The 24,819-nt window shown below is 38.4% G+C and overlaps 1 protein-coding gene across 2 annotated transcripts; it reads left to right on the forward strand.

Moving 5' to 3' along the window:
* The first annotated feature begins 10,779 nt into the window (after positions 1 to 10,779).
* LOC107216593 (probable chitinase 10) lies at positions 10,780 to 24,783 on the forward strand. 2 transcript variants are annotated; one of them, XM_015653832.2, is made up of 29 exons: positions 10,780 to 10,964; positions 12,546 to 12,842; positions 12,965 to 13,215; positions 13,398 to 13,451; positions 13,561 to 14,147; positions 14,315 to 14,497; positions 14,590 to 14,731; positions 14,969 to 15,328; positions 15,427 to 15,917; positions 16,049 to 16,277; positions 16,436 to 16,624; positions 16,780 to 17,065; positions 17,178 to 17,413; positions 17,581 to 18,011; positions 18,100 to 18,447; positions 18,596 to 18,764; positions 18,849 to 19,060; positions 19,139 to 19,475; positions 19,597 to 20,001; positions 20,170 to 20,466; positions 20,580 to 20,791; positions 20,886 to 21,164; positions 21,277 to 21,462; positions 21,555 to 21,840; positions 21,962 to 22,356; positions 22,517 to 23,038; positions 23,128 to 23,592; positions 23,888 to 24,013; positions 24,096 to 24,783. In XM_015653832.2, the coding sequence occupies exons 2-29, from the start codon at positions 12,562 to 12,564 to the stop codon at positions 24,252 to 24,254; spliced, it is 8,118 nt and encodes a 2,705-aa protein (XP_015509318.2). In that variant the 5' UTR covers positions 10,780 to 10,964; positions 12,546 to 12,561; the 3' UTR covers positions 24,255 to 24,783. The 2 variants fall into 2 exon arrangements, with proteins under 2 accessions (XP_015509318.2, XP_046587284.1); XM_046731328.1 differs by having other exon boundaries at positions 17,181 to 17,413.
* Positions 24,784 to 24,819: the final 36 nt, after the last annotated feature.

Raw genomic sequence — 24,819 nt, forward strand, 5'->3', positions numbered from 1 at the left:
CTAAAAAATAAAAACAAATAAACAAATTATACAACTCGTTCCGGGACCAGAAACAACAAAGCTAACTACTTTGAATATCTTATTCTTTTGATATCACTTCAATTATTCTCACTTTTTACCCAACTTCGGCATCTTTTCTTTTTTTCAATTTTCAATCTACCTATGTAAAAGAACCATTTGCATTAACATTCCAACGTCACGCAGACTGTAAAGTAGAGTAAAGATTGATACAAAGCTTTGCCAATTCCGTATAATACCGCAATCCTATTCGCGGCATCTAAATCAGGACAAAAAATGCAAAAGGTGATTTATGAATTTTTCTCGAATCATTTGTGTCATTCATTACCGAGGATTAAGTGGCGAGAAGCGTGTCGAAATCTTATTTGCCTGGCCGTTAAGCGTTTAGAAAATTGTACGCGTCATGGGAACTAAAATAAATAATCGCGACTCGTCCCGTGTACGCGCGAATTGCGATTTAAATACAGGTTCAGAGATCGTCTAATTCTTTCGTTAAATTTACGCATAATAACTTATCTAAGTATACGTGTTTTCATTCATTTCAGAAAAGTTCCAATTTTCAAATCAATTGTAAAGTATTAATATTTTGCGTTCGATGATGACGCGAATGACGATTGTACACAGATTACATATTTACACGTCGTATTGACATTAGCATGCTTCATGATGTACGTAAATATTGGCGGTAACGGGTAAAGAAGAAGAAGAAGAAGAAGAAGAAGAAGACGAAGAAAAAGATTGAGGAGGAGGAGGAGGAGGAAGGGGCGGTGAAAAAACGGTCGACGAAATTCTTATTTTCTAACCATTTACACGTATACGGATATACGCATGCTTACATGTATTTACGCATTTATGCTTATTTACGTTCGTATGTGTAACGAGATCCTTGACGATTCTCAGATTTCAAGATACCAGCCATGGGCGCGGATTACGGTACACGCGGCGAAACGCACTAAATAATAAATGCCGACCGATATGCTGAATAAATAGAAGATTTTTAATGCCAATGACCTACGAGGACGTCGTAATATCGTTACGTATTTGATTGGGGTACATGTATAAACGCCTTATATACATCATACACATATACGTATAAAAATACATTATACCACGAAGGATCGAGTTATAGGAGGGCGAGAAGATCGCATTAAAGCGACACTGAAATCAGATCTAGGCGTAAACTGCCCGCGATGCCAATCATATAATTGAGAGTCGTCTACCGAACTCTGGGCAATGACACTGGTATCGTCATTTGCATAGTTGAATCACGTTAGTTTTCAGCGGGCTTCAAACCGAACTGCGATCGTAGCAACTTTCGAGCCTCCATCCGCTTTAGTCATTCCTCCGATAATTTTCCCATTATACACCCAGGATTCGTTTATATTTTCCGTACGATTTCCAGAGACAGGGCAAAGGGCTAGTTTTATCCGTTATCGTTTTTATTTCTTTCTCCTTTTAGTACCGCTTTCAGATCGCTGTATCTGAACTTTGTCTTCTTCGCGAGATTAATACCGGCAGCATCGCGTTTCGTTGGCAGGTCTGTTCGAAACCGTTTGAATCTCGTATGTACGTATTTGATGACAGAAGCCGTATGGAAAAAGTGGTTCTCGGGTGTGGCCTGACATTACGAGCGTGTCATTTGAATTTTTGACTGTATTCTTGGTCCGTTTTATTTAATTTGTTTTTTTTTTTCGTTTTTTTTCCCCTCTATCATCTTCTCCGTATTTTATTTTTATTCGTTTAGTCTTTACTGTTATAAACAGTCGTTTACTGCTGGAACGTCGTTGCGGAACCAGGTATTTATCACGGAAATTAACAAGACTGTGGAAGACCTACACGCGTGTTACTTATATGCGAAACTACGAATCGTTTAGCCATTTGTGGTGTATGGAATAAAGAAAACAATTTACATCTGGATTGAATTATTTATCTCTTACTTGTTTCGAATTAACATTGTAAAGCAACAAATGTTGTTGTAACGGAGAACGACTGAAAATCAGTGGGATTGACATTTTTTTACGTTTTTTTTTTTTTTTTTTTTTTTTTTTTCTATCCATTCTCGCCACGCTTCGAATTTTCTGATTCGTTCGGGGGGCGATGATGACTTTTATATCTTCTCACGTCTTCTTCCCGCTCTGCGTCGCGAATGCGAGACGGAGTTTTTGAGGCAGGCGCGTTCGGTTAGTACGGTGCAAGTTCAAGGTGAAACGTTGCCATTCAAAAGCTGTTTCTTCACTTTTTCGACGATGGTTGTTGAACTCTAGAAATGCATTTGCACCTCGCTCGGAGTAATACTTGACGTTTCTTAATCAGGGGTGCGTTAAATTTTCGTGGATGAAATGTATTTAAGTCACTTGTTCACCATTATAAAGAATTAAAATTATAGGAAATCGATAGAATGAATTTGCTTCGACATTGAAATTTTATATTTCGTCAAGTAGAATATTTGAATCTATTTTTTTCTGCGACCTGGTCATGAGCTTTACAGTACACATTTTTTTTGTCTCTTATCCAAACTGAGCTATTTTTCTAGGGGATTCCAACGTAGAATACAGTTTGTCACCTACTGACGAAATTGCGCATGATTATAGATTTGAATTCTCACTTGGGTACTTTTTCAACTGTCTCGAAAAACTTTCAATGTTAGTTTGTTTTTTTCCGTTTTTTACTAATGAAAATTATTAATATATGGATAAAACAGTTTCGGATTGATATTTTGGTTCGATAATCGCGTGAGATTGACGAGAATTGAAACAACGACGAAACTGCTTCGTAGAAGTTTTGCATAATATGTGAAAAGCTCTTGTACAATGGATATACGTTTGAATTTAATGTAAATTACAAAAAATTATGCAAAACGAGGATTTGAAAAATTTTCAGATTTTCAAATATTGTCAATTGTTTCAATAGTCAGGTGTCAGAGACCTCAAAAACTTGCGTTGTTATACTCCTCGATACAATGTTGAAAAACTTTAAATTTCACCCACTGCGTGGAAACTAAGAATGCACATATTTCTAAACCATGAAAATAAATCATATTGCACTTTGCATTCTATGATGGGGTTTTGTACTACATGCTTTCTTTCAACAATAGAAGTTTATCCGGTATAAATCAACCGTCTGTTAATCGTGGGTGATAAAACCCATGGAATTGCCTGTATCACTTTCCAGAGAATAAAAATTCAATGATTTATATAATACATATGTCGTCCCACCATCCTATGGCAATCCATGGTGTCCAGTGGTCCTGGAAATGTTCTTGAATTTCACTTGTCCTTAAAAAGTCCTGAAAATATCCTGGAATTTTTGCTCGTGTCCTGGAAATATTTTATTTTTCAAAGTTTGCTGCGAATGATATATTTATTTGTGTTCACTAAGTAACTGTTTTTAAAAATTGGATTCCCGCCTTGAATCGTGTTTTCCTTTTTTCTGAACTTATTTTTTTACTGAACACCATGCAATCCGACAATGTGATTAACTTGTGTGTATATGAATATTCATCCAAACCGAAAATGCATCGTGCACAAGTTTCTTTTCAAGCATGGATCAGGTGAATGTTGACCTCATAGAATTATACATGGCGCTAATTTGAATTGAGAATAGATTTTATTGGTGGAATTTAAAAATTGTTAAATATGTCATTTGCGTGTTATAAAATTCCTTGCGTAAGAAAGACTCAAATGCGTCACGCTGCTGGGGTGGAATGACGCAAGTGATACGAAAGATTATTATCAATATTATTTTATTTATAATTGCGGGTCGCAACTTTTCAGAAGCATGACTTGTACATTACCAGTCGGATAATGATTGGGATAAGCAAAGAAACCCATTCCACTGATTGTGAGTAACAAGAGGAAGTCTGTGATAATTTATTGACAAAATATAGCGAGCAAATTTTATATTCAAATTCATTCAGGCCATCTATCTTGCCGAGTAAAATCCACCGCATAATTTATATTCAACTCCCCATATAGTAGGTGATATAATCATATACGATTGTGGGACAAAATTATATCTCATTTGTTTGTAAGCGCATCATCTCAAATTATAATGTAAAAATATTTTTTGGAACACGATCGGAACTATTTTACACATATCTGTGACAATTTTTTCAATGTAAATTATAATTAATTGGGTGACTGTAATATCAAATAATATTTCCAGTAAAAAAATGTAGCCGATAATGTAGTAAAATCGGTTCTAGAAATTGGTGAACGTTTCCTGCTAGGTTATTTCCAAAAATCACATATCATCAACAAATAATACCGCGATTGGCACGCTATTGAGACTGGCAACGAAACGAACCGATCGACTGACTACTCATTAGAATTATTCAAAGGACAGGACTATACTTTGCGACTGCAGATCGTCTGATTATAATTTGCATTTCCTTATCCTCGGGTGTAGTTCGCAGGGTGAACGATCTGCAGGATATTCGAAAATTATAGCCCGTGTACGAGGGGCGCGAAAAGTCTGTTCAGCTGAAAGTAAAATATTTGAGGGATGATTGCGCGAGGTTGCAGCTTCATCCATATTTTAATTGTACATATTTAATTGTAGCAGTCGTCTCTTCACTCGCCTTTTCGCTCTAGAAACATGACTCGTGATTAGTGTTAAGTTAAGGATTAGGAATGCCACGTGCTTGAATATATTTTACTATTTGTTACTCGTAAAAATATCTGACCATACCTACCGTCGTTACGTGATTATTAGTGTCAGGAGTACTATGTAGTGTTATTTAGACTACCCGCTTTGTGTAAATGAATCAATAAATTAGTCATACCGGCTGATGACAATATTTTGAAAATCTTTCAATGGTCATTGACCCAGTTAGCTAATGCCGATCATAGTATTTAGTGAAATTTAATTTATATAGAACCGTGGATCGAATCGGGTTAATTGTTTTTAGATCACCTAGAAAACTGGGGTAAAATTCTCATTATTGTATAACGTTTTCGGTATTTCTTAATTCGTAGAGCAAAGCGAGGGAAATTTTTTGGTTGTTTTTTATTATAGGTGTCATCTTACAATTCCAGCGTATACAAATTGAACGATCTTAATGGTCTATATATTGTTCTGTCAGTTTCAACTGTTAAAAACTCTTAAAAGTAGAATGAATTTCATTACTGATATGCTAAGACTCTTCTCTCTTTTCTATTCAACTTTTATCATCATCGAAATGATTCCAATTGTCTAATTCGACATGGAGATTTATACCTGAAAGCTTTCAATAACGTTTTCGCTACCTTCCTGATCCAGATATTTTTATCGCAATTGAATCCCAAAACATCTGATTCAAGTTCGTCGAATTAACTACTAAAATGTGTCGAAAAAAAGAGCAGATATTTGTGTTTATAGACCACGATACGTCTGAATAAGAAAGCAAACAAAAAAAAAAAAAAAAAAACTTGGAGAAGGCTCATCAATCGATAGTAAGATGTACTTTAAGTGATCGCAAACTTAGGCTTAAAGTCTTTCAGCAATTTCGTCATGCGTATGAATGACGTGAACATTGCAAATTTACGACGCATTCACAGAAATGTTAAAACTCTGAGAATATGCGATACGATAATAAACATAGACGTACAGCTATATTTATCCATCCCAAACACAAAGTGGACATTTTTCTTACCGCGTTATTTTAAAAGCCTGTTACTTATTCACGGCAAATTTTCTCGTCGACGGAACGTGATGGATGATCCACCGATAAGGCAAAGCCGAAGGCCTTCGGTGATCGCGTATTACAAATGCTGCACGTGAACAGGGTGGTGGCTGCATCGCTTTCAGCGATATTCAACCGGGGCGTAACAGCCGCCCGTTTTGTAATTTTTCTTTTTTCTTATTCTCCGTCTTGTTCATTTTCTCCTCCTTCCTCCTCCTCCTCTTCTTCTTCTTCTTCTTCCGTTGGTCGGCGAGCCTCGCTTTATACATGAAATGATTATAAAATAGCGCACAAAGAATGGCAATGAATACCTATACATTTTGTGCAAATTATACTCATGTGCACATAGTTTGGTTTATGCAGGGTTCGTACCCACAGGGAAACCGGGAAAAATGGGAAAACTCGGGGAGTTTCTTACAGTAGGGAAAAGTCAGGGAAAAGTTGGGGAATTTCGAAAATAAGACTGGAATTTTAAGTTTCTTGAAGAAATAAACTTCTTCTTATACGTACGTTACCTGATATCAAACCTCCTTTCGTTTTTTTCTTACTGAAAATCGCTGGCTGTTGTTTGTAAATTAGTAGTCGGACAGTAAATTAATTACTAGGTAATATCGAAGATATTAATATGCAAAAAAATTGTCATTAATCAGTGGTATATTTCTCGGAAGGTTACTGAAAAAAATCCTATCTTAGGCTGGAATACCTGGAAAAGCCGGGAATTTCGGGTTCCAAAAAGCGTACGAACCCTGTTTATGATATGTAACTACTCGATCATTTCTGACAATGATGATGATGATAGTGACAATAATAACGAAAGTAACAAAAGCATTGATTGAGAAAATTATTAATAAAATAATAAGCTGCACTTTACGGACTTTGATATTTTTGTCGCGTGATAAACGCTACGAACGCACATTGTGCCGAAAGCGTGCCTGTGACTCGGTACTGCACGAGCAATCGAATTTACAGTTATGAAATAACTAATGCGTCCGCGAATGTTAACGAACCTAGTTACGCGTATGTAGGAAGGTACCCTGCACCTGAAATCGTATTTATACCCTGAGCAATTTAATTTTTCTGCAATCACTCACATTACTCGATGCATCGCAGATCGCGTGATGTGTGTAATTCAGTGTTACAAAGGTGCAAGCACCATAACGTATAAACCGATGCAAATTTGCAATACCACGGAGAGAAGAAAAAGAGGACACGTCAGGATTTTTGGTAAAAAAAGAAATACCCGTGTAAAGTATATTTTTTTACCGTGAAATATGGTAGTGGATTTTAGTCTGCACGCAGTGGATTTCACTGATTCTGCATTTTGCGAAATATATTGTTTTACCAAAGAACATGCCCACTTTTCATACAGTTTTCGGTAAAATCTTCTCTTTTGCAGTTACCGAGAGTCTACTTCTCGCTCACTGATAAATCAATCTCGATACTGGTATCAGTCCGAAAATTTTGTTTGCTGTTTTAGGGAATCGAATTTTGCTGTATGATTTTTATTTTCCCTTCAGATAACGGAATGCGGATGTTGTTCTCGAATTTTTGTTTACGCTTTCCCAAACAATTCTGTGAAATTTGTAATGGTAGTTAATTGACTCGAGTCGGCAAATATATCCAAGTCAGCAAACAAACTGTTCCAATCGTCAGAGAAAAAAACCTGCTACAGGCATCTATTTCGGACGTACGTCATGGCTTTTGTATCGAGTGGATTATCTGGGTAACGACAGGAAAAGTCTGGGTCAGTTGAACATTGTTCGAAGGTGAGGACGTTCCTTCCATTGGCCGAATAATGCGACTTGAATGAAAATCATTTGTCGAGGCTAAACGCATCGGCGGTCGTCTCGTCGTTGACGGCGAAATGAAATGCCTGGTGTTTGTTTCTCTGCGGGCATATTTGCACGTCAGGCTTTGACTGGCAACGAGAAAAATCTTCGTCGCTTTTGCCGCACTTTGTCCAGAGATGCACGCGGTGCATTTGAATTCAACTTTCGTATCGAGCTAGACGCAATATGCACACATTTTTTTCACCTTACAAGAAACTCGTGTTTTTTAACGATCGCTCGCTTACTTTTATATGCAAACTTGCAACCGCTGATTCAACGCTTATTTTAAGACAAGAAAAAATAGTTTTCGATAATTCTCGTACGTCTTGAATGATGTACGTGTATGCGTTCGGTTCGGAGTGATTTCGAGACGCTGGAATGCTGGATCAAAGAAGTTTAATGATTTTATGAAAATTGGGGAATGCGAAAAATCGTACATCTATAGGCAGCCTTGAACAGCTGCATATGTGCGGTACGATTAAGACGACGCGAAGCATTGTTCGCGTGTTAAAATTCGTCGGTATTAATATTCCACAAACTGTTTTCGAATTCATGTATGCGATCCAATCAAGTGTGAAATAAATAATATATAATCCCGTGTAACGTTCGATTTGTAACACGTGTATAATATAATACAGGTATATGTGTATACGTATATAATAAATCATTGGCTACCCTGGAAAGTATACGTAATAATTATAAATGGCACTGGTTAGTGCAAATCACGGGTTCGTGGAAGAATTCAATCGACTCATTGATTCACGCAGACGAGCGAGCAAAAGGCCATTGTTTGAAGAGCCCAAATGAATCATTGGATAGAATAAAGCTAAGCCGAAAACTCGTTTGCATTATTGCAAAATACCAGGACACCGATTCGAAAAAAACCACCAGATTATCCGAACAAAAATAATTTCAACGAATCACAATTTTCTATACAACAATACCTAGGTGCGAAGTGTTCCTTACCAGCGAAGATTTTGAAAATAAAGAAACTTGTTTATATTACAGCGGCTAAAATCAACTCGATGATTTGTTTTTAAGCAAATACGTGAAATGAAATGAAACGAATAATAACATGTAGGCTCGGTTGCTGATTTTATGCGGCAATTGACAGCAAAAAGTGGGTTCGATCAGTTTGCTCAAGCACCCAAGTGGCCACTTACAATCAGCTACTGATCTCTCTCTCTCTCTTTCTCTATCTCGATGGCATCGGTTTAACAGCAAAAAAAAAAAAAAAAATAGTAAAATAAACAACATCTATACAGTATAATTAACTGTTAATTTTTGAATAAGAGAATCGGTAAACGTAGGATGACGTCACGTCATCCTTTAGGAAATTTAAAAGTCAAGTTCTGTACAAGAAGCGTTAGATCGAGTCTGAAACGCGGTCCGTGATGGGGAATTTGTCTCATCACCGATGCAAGTATGGACCGACACCTATTATGAAATATCGAATAACTCGATTCGGGCGGTATACAATCGAGTCCCGTTACGAACCTCGCCTTACCGGAGAGTAAGAGTATGCATCAACGACCAAAACTGTCAGACAAATTTCATCTTTGGGTCCGAGGTAGAGTTTCAACGGAAAGTCATTTTCTACGCCCACTATACGAAGAATTTATGCCGGATTAGAAGTCTGTCGAAAGAGCTGCAAATTCTGACCGCTAAGTGGTGCAGAGTTAATTTTCAAAATTGCAACTGGCAGAGTGAATTTTTACATTCGTTATGTGTATATATATATAGTATAGAGGAAAAAAAACACTTTCCTTTAAAACGCTTTGTCTTTGGTCGATGCAGAGATACGGAGTCTCGCAAATAAGTAATGCCTGATAATGTGAATGACCTTACAAAGATGACCAAAAAGAAGGACGAAACGAGTGACGCTAACAAGCAGGAGCAAAATAGATTCAAACCAGTTGTCGTTACTGCACTTTGCAAGAAACGCAGAAGGCTGGTAGGTATACCTTAACACACGTAGACTGCACACACTCATTCTTCCGCGATGCACAACTTGTTCGAGGCTCATCGCAGAGTGAATCAATTCTCTTCTCAAGTCGACACGGTACGGTTAAATGTTTGTGCTTTGTGTTAATTATCAAACTTTGTTGTAAGAAAACGGTTTTCATTTAGTAACGGTTAATTTAATACCTTGGAGAATAGCTGCTCGTGAGGAACTGTAGGTGTTAAATTTTTCTCGTGGATTTCCTTTCTTAAATCGTTTAGATTAAAATCAAAATGATATCGTTAGAGCAGTTAATCATATATCAATTTAATATCCTCAGTCGAAGCTATCATATTCGATGTTGAGTAATTTGAAAGAACTGAATAAAATTCGCATTATATTTCAATTATAGTTAAATGTTATAGAAACGATATCGATTCGTTCAAATTTTTATATAATTTGTGAATAAAAAGTCCTATGTAACGGATAGAGTTCTTCGGGAATGGATTCGTGAACGAACGATTTCTTCGGCCACGTGAAATTTATATTCAAATTTAAAACGACGGCCAAGTCTCGTGATATTCGCTAAACTTGAAAATCACGAAATATCCCATGAATAACAAATCAGAATAAATCAGTCTATTCGGCGAAGATGTAAAATAATAGACATTTTTTTTATTTTCTTTTACCAAAATGAAAAGCAATGTATGAAATTATATACATCAAACGCCATAAATTCCAACGTTCCTTACGAATTTCAAGTTTTCGTTAATTCGCGGTCAAGGAAATAAAAAAAAAAAACCAGTCCAAAAATAAAATGTACCCCATAATTGTACGCAAGCCGTATATAAACTAAACGCGAAAAATCTATAACCCGAAAACGATTATACGTAGTCTTCTCATTTTCAAAATTACGATTCATCTTCTTCTTCTTCGATCTTTCCATGATTTAACGATACAATCGTACGCGTGTAAGTTCTTTGTGCACATGACCCAATCTCCCCGCAACGATAAATCGTCGGAAGAATATCGATACTTAAAAAAGACGTGAAAAAATTCTGGAACTAGAGTATAATTACAGGACGAAACTAAACGACCCTGCGGACTGGCCGGGTGGGTACGCAAGTATATCGATGAATTCGTTATTGGCGCGGAGTATTCGGGTCTGGGCCAGGCGAACTCGCGGAGACGCGCAAGTCCCCGATGGCCGGTGATCCCGGGGCCTCGCGGTGCCGCTGAGGGAGGGCGAAGTGGGAGTCATCGGGGCCCCATAGGTATATATGGGCCCCATACGCGCCCGGAATACCACATTCGTATTTTGCCCTCTCCGTACCAGACCGAGGCCTTATTCATCGACAAAGACAATAGGCCATCTTCGATTGACGCATCTTCCGTCAGTTTTCATTATACACCCAGCAACGATACGGATCGGGTGTCGTCGCTCGAAAATCGGGGCCGCAAGTGCCCGCTGTACGATTATATCGTTTGTACCGCAATAATTGCTCGTCGACAGGTCCGTTGCTGTTGGTTTTTTTCTTTTTTCGTTGTTTTCCAATTTTTTTTTTCATTTTTAAACTTCTAACCATCTTGCGGTTTTTTGTAATATGTAAACATGAAGCGTTAATAATATTCCGGCGACCTGCAGGTGCCGACATTGGGATATGTTTATTAGTTGCCATAAATCGTAAAAGTTTATTTGAAATAACAGTAAATTGTCGCCGACAGGTTTCGAATCTTCGCTGTAAGACAGACCGTTGAGTTTCCGGTTACTCGATGATGGGGTTCTAATTTTTGTTTTTTTTTCAAATTTTATAAAATCCAGGATAAACTTTCCAAGTACTCGTGGGGTGTTTCATACCGATATTCAAAAGTGCAAATGTGATGTGCAGTGTTAATTTCAACTCGATTTGTTTACTTATATGCGCGTATGTAACTTACATTGCCGGAAGTCTGTTTATGTGATTCAACGCGTGAATTTTGTGAACGCGCGTGTAAATTGCTAAAACGATTTGTGAAAGTTCATCTCGAAATTGGAAAAAAAAATTTAATTTTCTCGACAATCGTTACCTGATGTTCGTTTTGATAATAAAAAACAAACTTACGGGTCGATGGATTATAGAATCTTGCTTTGTGTCAATGTCGTGTGTGAAATTGTATGCATGGTTCTCAAGTAAAGCTTACCGAACCGACAGACATCACCACCGCGGGTGGTTGAATAAATACTGAGCACCAATTTAATGATTTGAAAATTTCGTTGCAATTAATACCGGGCTATTGAATCATATTTGCACGGTGTCCGGAAATTGAATTCTGCCTTATGCGTAAAATCTTGGTTTTTTAACAGCAAGAGGTGACGCTTGAAAATTTTCCATGTGATGATTTATTGAAGATGAATATACTCATACGAGGATTTCCCACACAGTGAAGAAAAATATATTGAAGTTTTGTCACCGCATTTCGTAAAAATTTTTACTAACTTATTTAACTATAAATATATTAATCATGGTCAAAAAAATATTGGAATTGGAAAAAGGGGATCTTGCAAAAAAAATTGAGTTCAAGTTAAAGCCAGTTTATTCAAAATTGTCAAAAGAACCTCTTGCTGTTCAGAAGTTTGAGCGGAATTCTCTATTTGCCTCTCAAAAATAAATAATTAAATTCGAAAGCAAATTACATAAACATAATACGGGAGTTCAAAATTGAGTTTGGTGTTTAGCTCACGATTTTTTTGCGATTAAACTATTGTTACGTAAATAATTTCAATCAGACGCCACGCATCGCCAATAATTACCATATAACACATGTCGGCGGGATTTTTTGTAGCCAGCAAATTTTTCAAATCCATACAATAACATACATCATTCAACAAATTATGTAGAACGATAATTCTAATAATTTCTTGTACTTTTATAACTCATTCGACTGGCGAAATTAGTACATAATTCAAGTATAAAATAGAGAACTGCAAAAGTAGCAATCTGCCAGGTTTGCAAATTATTGTCGAAAACTTGTAAAAAAGTATAAATTTATCGACGCAATTAATGGAAATTTCAAACTCTCATCAAGCTGTCTGTTTACATTTCATACTTTACAGAACGTAGGTTTCAGCAATGAGCTGGTTTAGCCTGGCCCTTCTGGGCATCACGGCACTCACCGTTGTGACACCGTTTCGCATAACAAATAACAGACAGAAGCACGTGCCACCTTCCGATGTGTTGTCTTTCCAACGAGGTGCCGTCGAACGACCGCCCGAAGTACCAAAAAAAATAACCGACCAATCGGAATATGGGGCAAAACAATTACCCTTAAGGACTGCCGTTGAGGCTCCGCCAGATATAATTGGCTCTAAATCGCTACCGTTGAGGGCGGCTGTTGAAAGTATTCCACCAGAGTTAGTATAATTCTTTCTAAAGCCATTGAAAAGAATGTCACCTTTTCAATGCCCGCTTCCATAATTGCCATTGGTATCGTCAAATCTGGTAAAGCTGATAAATTTTTCTACCACACTTATAGACTGAGCAGAAAAGTGCCATTAAGAGATTCTGTTGAATATCGAGTGGCGCCTTTCTTTGGTGGTCTGGATCAGGATTCCATCTGGATTGAACGCCTTACACCACCATCTCTTCGCGATACAAGGGCCTCGTCGCATGTTATATGTCACCTTGAAACCGAGGCTGCCTATAGGCAAGAACCCTTTGCCTTCTTACCTCAATCGTTACCAGATCGCAAATGCAGTCATTTAATCTATGGTGCTGCTACTTTGGGTGAGAATCATTTGGTAATTAGATATTACGAGATTTGAAACAATGCGATAGTCTCACAATGGACTATTTTACAATTTTTTTCTTTCTAATTGTTCTCTATTACTTTGTATGATCAATTAAAGTTTACATTTTTATGCCGCGTACAATCTTCGAATAATTGTCTAATGCTTCATCATTTACAGATCCCCACGAATTGACGTTGGTTCCCCGTGATCCTGAATTCGATGAGATCAAAGGTTTGGAAATAGATACTTAATCATATTCGCAATGGTCACTAAGATTAATTTATATAATTCTATTTAATTTGTATTAAATTGTATTCTTCAAATGAAACATCATTTACAGGTGGATACAAAGCAGCACTGGGATTAAAGCAAAGAGATCCGGCACTTAGAGTGCTGATATCAATATCTTCGCCCGGCAGTGGTAGAGTGTTCAGAGAAATGGTACACGGACAAGAATGTTGCCAAACCTTTGTCAATTCTGTCCTCGATTTCCTGGAGGTTTACAAATTTGACGGAATAGAAATTGACTGGGAGGGTGCAACGAATGCAGAGATGAGAATGTTGCTGAGGCAGTTGCAGGACCCGATGAAAGAACGCGATCTCATGCTAGTCGTAGCTGTCAGGCCCAATGATCCAGTAGATGCAGAAATTTCTGAAATGTCGGATCTTCTGATCTTCAGGTCCTGGAGGGATAAAAACTGGTCCAACGTCGCGTTACATCCAGCTCCTATCAGCTTCATCAGCGAAATGGTCGATAGATGGATAAAGAGTGGGACAGACAGCGATAAAATTATACTTGGTATACCACTTTTTGGGAATAGCTATACTCTGAAGTTCAAAAACTTCACCGACGCTGGTGCACCGATATCTGGATTAGGATATCCTGGAAAATATACAGGACATCGTGGGACTTTGGCTTATTACGAGGTATGAAAAACTGCAGAAACATCTTGAAGCCACTACAGAATTTAACGAAGTCACTTTCGCCTCACTTATTCTTTTGCCATCTGAAGGTCGTTCAGCTTGGATTTAAATGTAATGAGAAACGATAAGTAAATATTTTAACCCAGGGAAATATTGACCATTGTTTGCAGATTTGCGAAAAAATAGAAGATGGATGGTTTTATGGAAGAGACGAAGAAGGTTCATACATCAAATATGGGGACCAATGGATAGGATACGATGATCCTTTATCGGTGAAATTGAAGATGGCATACATCGAAAAAAAACAACTCGGTGGAGTATCATTATGGGCTCTTGATTTGGACGACTTTCAGGTACGTGAGAACACAATTATTATAAATGACACCTTAGTGCGAAATTCGATGCCCTGAAGTATTATGGAAAATATATCGTACCTTTATTCTAGGGCCTGTGTGGTAATGCCTGGCCATTACTCACTGCTGCTACTAAAGCTTTTGAATTTTATGGCACGAGCTTGAGAAAGTGTTATGAAGAAGGATTGTTTAGTGATCCTAATGATTGCTCAGGATTCCTATCTTGTGATAATGGTAAGTACTTTTATCAATTTCATTCGTCAAATTGTCTGGCTCGTTTCATGTGTAAGCGTGCGTAATGTGATAATGTGTATGAAAATTCGCTGCCATACAATCTTGTAAAAAATATTCCAAGCAGCCATTTCTCAAATCTCGTTTAAATATGTCTCAAAAAAATTTCTGTTAAAAGATTCCAAAAAATTTCACATAGTTTTACAATGGAATAATCCTATCTTATAAAAAAAATTTCAGGTGAACTATCACGTGGAAGTTGCGGTTTTGGTAGATTCTTCGATGCAGTAACAGGCCTCTGCGTAAAGGCATCACCTCAGATTTGTATCCCTGGTCAGTCACTTCGTATTTCTCAACCGGACTTGGAATATGAAAGATTTCGTGAATCGGAAGAAGTGGAGAATCTGGAAATGAAGCAAGGCGAGACGCGAGTTGTATGCTACATCACATCTTGGGCTATGTACAGAAAAGGCGAAGGAAAATTTGTGCCTGAACATATAGATCCGAGATTATGCACAGATGTGGTCTACGCCTTTGCTGGTTTAAATCCTGATACCCTACTTATACAACCATTCGATCCTTGGGCAGATATTGAAAATAGTGAGTTTAAAAAATACAGAAAAACTATTTCACCTTCACCTATGCTAAGGTAAACAAGATTTCACAATTTTTTCCCTTTATTGTGTTATTTCTTTTAGATTTGTACCAAAGAGTCACTTCGATCAAAGGTCCACGAGTGCTTTTGGCAATTGGCGGCTGGACAGATAGTTCTGGTGATAAATATTCTCGTCTCGTTAGCAGCGGAACGTCACGAAGAAAATTTGTAGCTGCGGTAATAAGCTTCCTGCGACGTCATAATTTTAATGGCTTATCATTCGAGTGGAATTATCCTCGTTGTTGGCAAAGTAATTGCAAGAGAGGTATGGAGTCCGACAAACCAAACTTCACAAAGCTGATAAAAGAACTGAGAAGCGAGTTCGACAAACAAGTCCCAAAGTTGACACTGGCGGTTAGTATATCCGGATACAAAGAAGTCATAGACAACGCATACAATATGGACCAATTATCAGACTTAGTTGACTTTATGTCTGTTATGACGTACGACTATCACGGTGCATGGGAAACTATAACTGGTCATGTGGCACCTTTATACCGGCTGCCAGGGGATAAATATATACATTACAATGTGGTGAGTACACATAAGGTTTACTTGATTGGCAGAAATTTCTTTACACAGGAGTCCTGTGGAACTTTCAGAAATATTTATGCAAAGATTTGATGGAAGATGTCGAATTGATCCGAGCCAATCAATTTTTTTAGAATTATACAATGGAATACCTCGTAAGTCTTGGAGCAGCAAGATCTAAGCTCCTGGTTGGATTACCCTTTTATGGTCAAGCCTTCAGACTTTCTGAACCTAGCCAGTCAAGCTTAGGAGATCCCGCTGCTGGGCCAGGTACATCTGGCGAATTCACAAGGCAACCAGGGATGTTGGCGTATTACGAAATCTGCAATAGGCTACAAAATCAAAGGTGGAAAATTGGCCCAGGTAATTAAAACCCTTGCGTAGTTTGTAAACTTATAATGAACCGCATTCTCCGATGTGACAGTCATGGGGAGTAAATTCTGTCAAACAAGACACAGAAATATATTCAACACATTAGTATTCACAAATACTTTGTTCCCTAATTTAAACACTCCTTTAAGGGCCAAACGCACATTACAAGGACCAGTGGGTTGGCTTCGATGACATAGACAACATCAAGATGAAGGGAGAATATATACGGGACAATGGATTTGGTGGAGCTGCTGCGTGGACCATTGACTTGGACGACTTCACTAACCGTTGTTGCCTTGAACAATTTCCACTGCTGCGATCTCTGAATCGTGTATTTGGTATAATATGAATGAATCATTTTGTATTGAATGTTTGCCATATTTATTATTTCCAAAGTTGTTTGATTTGGATCTGTAATTTGCACGTACATTTTTAACAATATATAAATCAATGTTATGTGACCTTTGCTATCAATTAATATCGTTGTCTCCAGGCAGGCTAGTGACACCACCACCCGCTGATGGTAGCTGTGAAAAACCAGCTGAGCCTGTGACTCCTTCACCGCCAACGCTAACAACTCACAGTGATGCTAATGATGGAAAACCTCAACCAACTCGACCTATGGAAACCACTACTACAACTACTAAAAAGCCAACGACTTGGCCCACTTGGACACAATACACGAGCAGAAAACCAACAGTAACAACCCCAAGCAGTACAACAACAACGAGCACCACTACTACAAGTCAGCCTGAAATTACAACTCAATCAACTACATTGTAAGAGCATTGTCAAATTTTAAACACTTGTCAGGTTGTCATAACAATCTTGCAATTCTCACTGTTCTCATTCAACAGACGTTACAATTAAGTCTAATTTTTTGCATCCCAGAAGACCGTCAACAACATATCCATTAATGGATACAGGAGAACTGACACCTGGTATTTCAGCACCAATACCTGGAACGGAATGCACACCCGGTCAATATTTGCCTGATCCCAAAAATTGTGGAACTTACTACAGATGCGTATTGGGTGAACTGAAAATGGAACAGTGCGCACCGGGATTGCATTGGCATGCTAAACGAGGCTTTTGTGACTGGCCAAACTCTGCAAAATGTCAACTTGGTAAGATTTAATTTTTATCAGCTGTTTCTTTCTGTCAGAGTACCATTAATCCTACATAACAGTTTCATAAATCATCCCATAATTTGTGGACAGCTTCTTCCGCTAGTATTAAAAAAATAAAATATTCACCTCATTTTGGTTAACCTATTCTTTATTTATTGCAACAGTATCTACGACCACCGTCAAGCCATGGTTTCCATCAAAACGACCAGTACACATGAAACCCTCCACTACAGGATGGAATATTGAAACTGAACCGCCAAAAATTCCCACAACTACAACCACCACCACCACTACCACCACCACCACCACCACCACCACTCAAAGAACAACCACCACCTCACAAAAACCTACAGAATCTTCACAACAGACTGAATTGCCTGAAACTATTGAACGCTGCGAGCATGGTCAATATTATCCAGAACCAGATTCGTGTTCGCACTTCTTGATTTGTGTCAATGGCGTCCTCATAAATCAACAATGCGGATTAGGTCTAAATTGGCACAAAGATAAAAATATGTGTGACTGGGCGTACAAGAATCCATGTAAAACGGGTAACAAGAAATATGCTGCATTAGTGAAGAATACGGCTAAAAATGTAGGTTCATATAATTATAAATTGATACAATAATTCAGAAGTTTTCGTACGTTTTGATTTGTATCTTTAATATATTTTTTACTCTTAGGCATGTACTGCGGGAACCTTTACAGCCGTACCCGGAGATTGTGAAAGTTACCAGACGTGTCTTTGGGGGCAACCAGAAATATTCCAGTGTGCCCCTGGCCTGCATTTCAATGCGCAATCTGGTGCTTGCGATTGGCCATTCAAAGCAAATTGCAAGGAAGAAGTAGAACCAGCTGATCAAGCTCCTACAGAAGTTGCCAATCTCCCAGGCAAGCCAACAAGCAAGCCGACCTGGACGAGTTCGACTCCAAATGAACTCTGGACACAAGTTACTACTCCAAGCACAACTCCGTTGCCTTCGGGAGAGGTGGATCCGGAAAAGGTTTCACCACTATCTGGCTATTACAAGGTATACAACTTTACTAATAGCTAATTTTCAGTGTAATAGGATCTTACCTGGATGTTATTAATCGTTTGAAGTTAAAGGGTTCAAATAAGTTTTGTGAAAGTGAAATTATTTAAAAAAGCATAGATGAATTGAAAATTTTACTCGACAGGTGGTTTGCTACTTCACAAATTGGGCATGGTACCGCAGAGGCGCAGGTCGCTACCTTCCGGAGCACATTGATCATACCTTGTGCACACACATAGTATACGGATTTGCGGTTCTGGACTATTCAAATCTTATAATCAAGGCACATGATTCTTGGGCAGATTTCGATAATCGTAAGTATCATACCGTGGATTTTGAATGGTTAAATTTTTTAATTACATTCACGTTCATTTTGCTGTATTAATAAATTATTCTAGGATTCTACGAAAGAGTAGTGGCTTATAAGCAACGCGGACTAAAAGTATCATTAGCATTGGGTGGCTGGAACGATTCGGAAGGAGATAAATACAGCCGTTTGGTGAACAGTCCGGCTAGCAGAGAAAAGTTTGCAATGCATGTGGTACAGTTCATTGAAAAGTATGGGTTTGATGGACTGGATTTGGACTGGGAATACCCTGTTTGTTGGCAGGTATGAAAACACAAATATTTCTAACAGGTCATATGTTTCTCTAATAGTAACTGGAAAAATAATAATTGTTTGTGTAAGGTTGATTGCAAAAAAGGTCCAGCCTCCGACAAGGCAGGTTTTTCAGCACTGGTGGAGGAGTTGAGCTCGATCCTACGACCAAAGGGCTTATTATTAACAGCTGCAGTGTCACCGAATAAAAAAGTTATAGATGCAGGATATGACGTACCAGTTCTAGCAAAATATTTGGACTGGATAGCAATAATGACTTATGACTACCATGGACAGTGGGACAAAAAGACTGGTCATGCAGCACCGCTGTACTATCACCCAGATGATGAAGCTTACTTCTTTAATGCAAACTATTCAGTTAATTACTGGATATCTAAAGGAGCACCGCCGAGAAGTCTTGTTATGGGTACGCATAATGAGTTTCATAGTACTATCATTCAACTAGAGACAGGCGCGAATTTTTAAAGATCACTCAGCATTCACTGCGAACTGAAAATAACATTAGACCTCTCATTATTATACAACAGGCATGCCACTGTACGGACAATCCTTCTCCGTAAATGATCCAAAAGCAGGCGTTTCTCTAAATGCGCCTGCCAGTGCTGGCAATGCTGGAGAGTTTACCAGAGCCGCTGGATTTCTGTCATATTATGAAATTTGTGATCGAATCCACAATCGTGGGTGGACTGTGGTGCAAGACCCGCAGCGTCGAATGGGACCCTATGCTTACAAAGGAAATCAGTGGGTCAGTTTCGACGACGCCGATATGCTCAGACAAAAATCCCAGTTTATTCGGGACATGAATCTTGGTGGAGGCATGGTTTGGGCTTTGGATCTTGACGATTTCAGAGGAAAATGTGGAGAAGGAGCTCACCCCTTGATGCATACTATCCAACAAGTACTAACAGACCCACCAAATGAACATGACAGACGTGAGTTTTGGCTTGAAATAATTTTTCTACATAATCACATCGATTAATGGAAATAGAATATTTCTGTTTGTTACCCTGGTGAACATTTTCTACAAAATGATGTTGAACAAAATTTTTGAGGGATTTGAAGGAACGTATTGATTACTTAAATCCCTTTTGCTATTACAGCCATTCAGCCTCCAGCCTTTGGCGAGGAACTCCAATGGGAGATTCCTACAGAAACAACAGACATTGCAAAACCCGATACACCGTCAATATCACCCGAACCACTACATGCAACTAGTAATGAGTTTAAAGTGGTCTGTTACTTTACAAATTGGGCATGGTACAGACAAGAAACTGGAAAATATCTTCCTGAGGATATTGATCCCGATTTATGTACGCACATTATTTATGGATTCGCAGTTCTTGATACAACAAGTCTGACCATTAAACCGCACGATTCTTGGGCTGATCTTGACAATAGTAAGTTAACTAGATTACTATAAATATAATATCATCATGTATCGTCAGTTTTGTTTTTATACCTAATATTTACCGAGTATTTAGACAATAATGACCACATGCTATTGTTTTAGAATTCTACGAGCGAGTCGTTGCATTCAGATCCCGTCGCGTCAAAGTATTATTGGCTCTTGGTGGTTGGAACGATTCGGCTGGAGATAAGTACAGTCGACTAGCCAATTCTGCTGCTGCCAGAAAACGATTTGTCGCCCATGCCGTACATTTTGTTGAAAAGTATAACTTCGATGGGTTGGATTTAGATTGGGAATATCCTGTATGCTGGCAGGTGTGTAATCCGTTCAAGACGGTTCCTCAAATTTCGGTACATCTACATGAATATCTATTGGTAAAACGATTACTATGTATGTGTCCACTTACAGGTGGACTGTGGAAAAGGCCCAGCTTCAGATAAGGAAGGTTTTAGTGCGCTTCTTGAAGAACTGAGTGCTGAATTCAAACCTAAAGGTCTTCTCTTATCGTCAGCTGTATCACCAAATAAACGGGTGATTGATGCAGGCTATGATGTCCCGGTCCTTGCTAAATACTTAGACTGGATAGCTGTAATGTCATACGATTACCACGGACAGTGGGACAAGAAAACAGGGCACAATGCACCCTTCTACGAACGGCCTGATGACTGGGATCCTACATTCAATGCTGTAAATATACGACTTCCATAATTACTATGTTCTTTTATAGATGCTTTTGTTTAGAATTAGTCTATTTTTGACTTAACACATCATTAAGCAGTATGTTTTCTACTCCGTGTAGAACTTCTCCATTCATCACTGGATGGCAAAAGGTGCACCAGCTAAGAAGTTGGTCATGGGTGTTCCTTTTTATGGTCAATCATTCTCACTGGCAGAAAGTAAGGAACGAGGTCTAAACGTACCGACCTATGGTGGTGGTGAAGCAGGTGAAGGAACGAGAGCCAGAGGATTTTTGGCATACTACGAAGTAAGTAAATATTCCAGTATCTAATTATTAAGACCATCAAGCCACACGTCCCATGTGATAGATTTTTTTAATGTTGTGTCTAATTGCCTCAGATCTGCTCACGAACGCAGCAACGGGGATGGACTGTGGTGCAAGACCCATTAAGGAGAATTGGACCGTATGCATATAAGGGAGATCAATGGGTCAGCTTTGACGATGCACAACAACTACAACTAAAAGCAGATTTCATCAAAAACCTTGGACTGGGTGGTGGCATGGTCTGGGCTCTAGACTTAGATGACTTTAAAAACGAGTGTGGTTGCGAACCATACCCAATGCTACGAACGTTGAATCGAGTGTTGAGGAACTATCCTGACGGACCATTATGCTCCATCGCAGGTTAGTGCCAAAATATTTCGTACCTGCACTGTATTAGAAAACCGTAAAATAAAAAATTATACCAAGGTTGTTAAAAGTCGAAACAAATTATGTATACACGGTTTTTTGTATCGATACATAGAATTCGTTGAAACTGAAGAACCTCCCTCGGTTACATCATCCCCTATGAAGCCGCCGTCAACACCTGGTTATGAACCTCCTCGGCCGACAAAACCTACTTACAAACCTCCGCAGTCGACAAAACCTAGCACAACTTCACGACCTATTTATGTGTCCACGACTGAGATTGATGAATCGATTGAAATTGAAGTCATCTCATTACCAGCTGCCCCGCCACCAATTGGAGATTGCCAAGGCGAGATGTACTTGCCTCATGAAAAAGATTGCTCCAAATATTACCTCTGCAATTTCGGACAGGTAACAGAGCAAATGTGTGCAGGAGGTCTTCACTGGAATAAGGATCATTGCGATTGGCCAGAGAATAGTGAATGCAAGAAAAAGCAACAAATTTCAACAGTATGTAATATATTTATTCTTTCAAACAATATAACTCGATAATTTGTCAACTGTATTTCCTTAGTGATGGAGAATAATGTATCAATCCTGCCTACTAATTTAGGTAGTTATAAGTTATGGCCATTCTACAGATGGATTGTACATAATGCGTATTCTACAGATAGAGTCTAACGTACCTGGAGAAGCAGAGTCACCAGCTGTAACACCATCCGCACCAATACCAGTAATTTCCAACGAGAAACCTTCTAACGTACCCGAAGGGCCAATCATTGTCGACAGGCCTAATGCAGGGCAGAAAAAAATGGTTTGCTACTTCACAAATTGGGCTTGGTATAGGCCTGGAATTGGAAAGTATGTTCCAGAAGACATCGACACAAACCTGTGTACACATATTGTGTACGGCTTTGCTGTATTAGACACAGAAGAACTGAAGATTAAGACGCATGACTCTTGGGCAGATATTGACAATGAGTTCTACCGCAAGGTAACATCTCTAAAAGCAAGAGGAATAAAAGTGTTGATAGCAATTGGAGGCTGGAATGACTCAGCTGGAGACAAGTACAGTCGATTAGTCAACAATCCGGATGCCAGAAGAAAGTTCATAATCAATGTTCTGAAGTTTATTGAAAAATACGACTTTGACGGACTTGATTTGGATTGGGAATATCCCGTTTGCTGGCAGGTAGGTCCCAAATCTGGTTAAACCTATTAAATTAGTATATTAAAGTACACAAGTGGCCTCGACGATTATAGACTTTATTTCATTTCTAGGTGGATTGCAACCTTGGACCATCTTCTGATAAGGAAAGTTTCGCAGCTTTCCTTCAAGAATTGAGCAACGAATTTAGACCTAAGGGACTCTTACTATCTGCTGCCGTATCCCCAAGCAAACGAGTTATAGATTATGGCTACGATGTACCAGCACTGGCTGAATATCTAGACTGGATTGCTGTGATGGCGTACGACTATCACGGACACTGGGAACGTAAAACAGGGCATGTCGCTCCGCTCTACTACTATCCTGGCGACGAATTTGACTACTTCAATGCCAATTACTCAATGAATTACTGGATATCAAAGGGAGCACCCCCAAATAGTCTTGTTATGGGTGTACCACTATATGGACAGAGTTTCACTTTAACTAGCGTATCAAGTAGAGGATTGCAATCGGCTGCTTCGGGACCGGGCCAAGCTGGCGAATTTACACGAGCTGGTGGTTTTCTTGCTTATTATGAGGTAGGTTTGAAGTTGATATGGATAGGAGAAATAACATTGAATATTATTTCGCTCGTTAGAGCGAACATTAATATTTTTGCTTCACATATCGTGTATTTTGAAAGGAAACATTGAATTAGAAGCAAACTGAAAAGCATCCGTTTTCAAATGTAGTTGCATTTAACATCAAATTAAATGCACTAACATCGATAAGTTAGAAATCAACAGACTGACTGCTGGTTTTTCTAACATCTCGCCATAGTTGTGTACAATATGGGAGTTGAAAAGCTATAATATTTTTTTATGTTACTCATAGATATGTCACAAGGTGAAGAATGGTCGTTGGACAGTGGTCAAAGATTCTGAGGGACGACTAGGGCCATATGCTACATCCGGAGATCAGTGGGTCGGTTATGACGATATTGTTGAAGTCACAAGAAAGGTAACCATATAAAAGATATAATAATGTTGCTCTAGTCCCACTAGGAGATGTATTTGCAAATTAAATTTTTGATGCTTTTCAGGCAAATTTGATACGAGATCTAGATCTTGGAGGTGGCATGGTCTGGGCATTGGATCTTGATGACTTCACAAACCGATGCGGATGTGGAAGATACCCACTTTTAACTGCACTGAATCGTGCTTTACAGGGAGAATCGAATCAGGCCCACGATTGCGTTTAAGTATATTTATTTCATCTGTATTTAACAGATACATAATAACTATGACAAGGGAATATCATCTCCGAGGAAATGCGTTTGATAAAGTAAGTTGACGAAGCCTTTGATTTTCCAAGTAAAACGAATTACCTCTAAGCATCAAATTTACTTTTAAATCATCTCAACTCAATTCACATGAAATTCTATAGAATTTCATTCTTTTTTTTTTTTATTTACGTAAAAATGACCGTTAAGACACTATTAATATCTAGTTAAAATATAATTTGCACTATGTCTATAAGATTGTGAGGAAACTCTTCCGAGTGACATGATTTGAATTGCTCAAAATTATATACATATGTAACATACATTATTGTATGTAACTCTTATGCAGACACTAATTGTCATGTCACCTGAGAAGAAAATATACATGGATTGCTGGTGATTATGAATGTAGTGATAATAATAGTTGATAATCTACTATATCCTAGCCATAAAAATTCCATACTTTTACATAGTTTGTATAGTACTTAATAAAGGACTGCTATTTTTATTCACTGTGTCAATCAAAAATGGACCAGATTTTCAA

The sequence above is a fragment of the Neodiprion lecontei genome, chromosome 2, assembly GCF_021901455.1.
Source record: "Neodiprion lecontei isolate iyNeoLeco1 chromosome 2, iyNeoLeco1.1, whole genome shotgun sequence".
Classification (NCBI taxonomy): domain Eukaryota; kingdom Metazoa; phylum Arthropoda; class Insecta; order Hymenoptera; family Diprionidae; genus Neodiprion; species Neodiprion lecontei.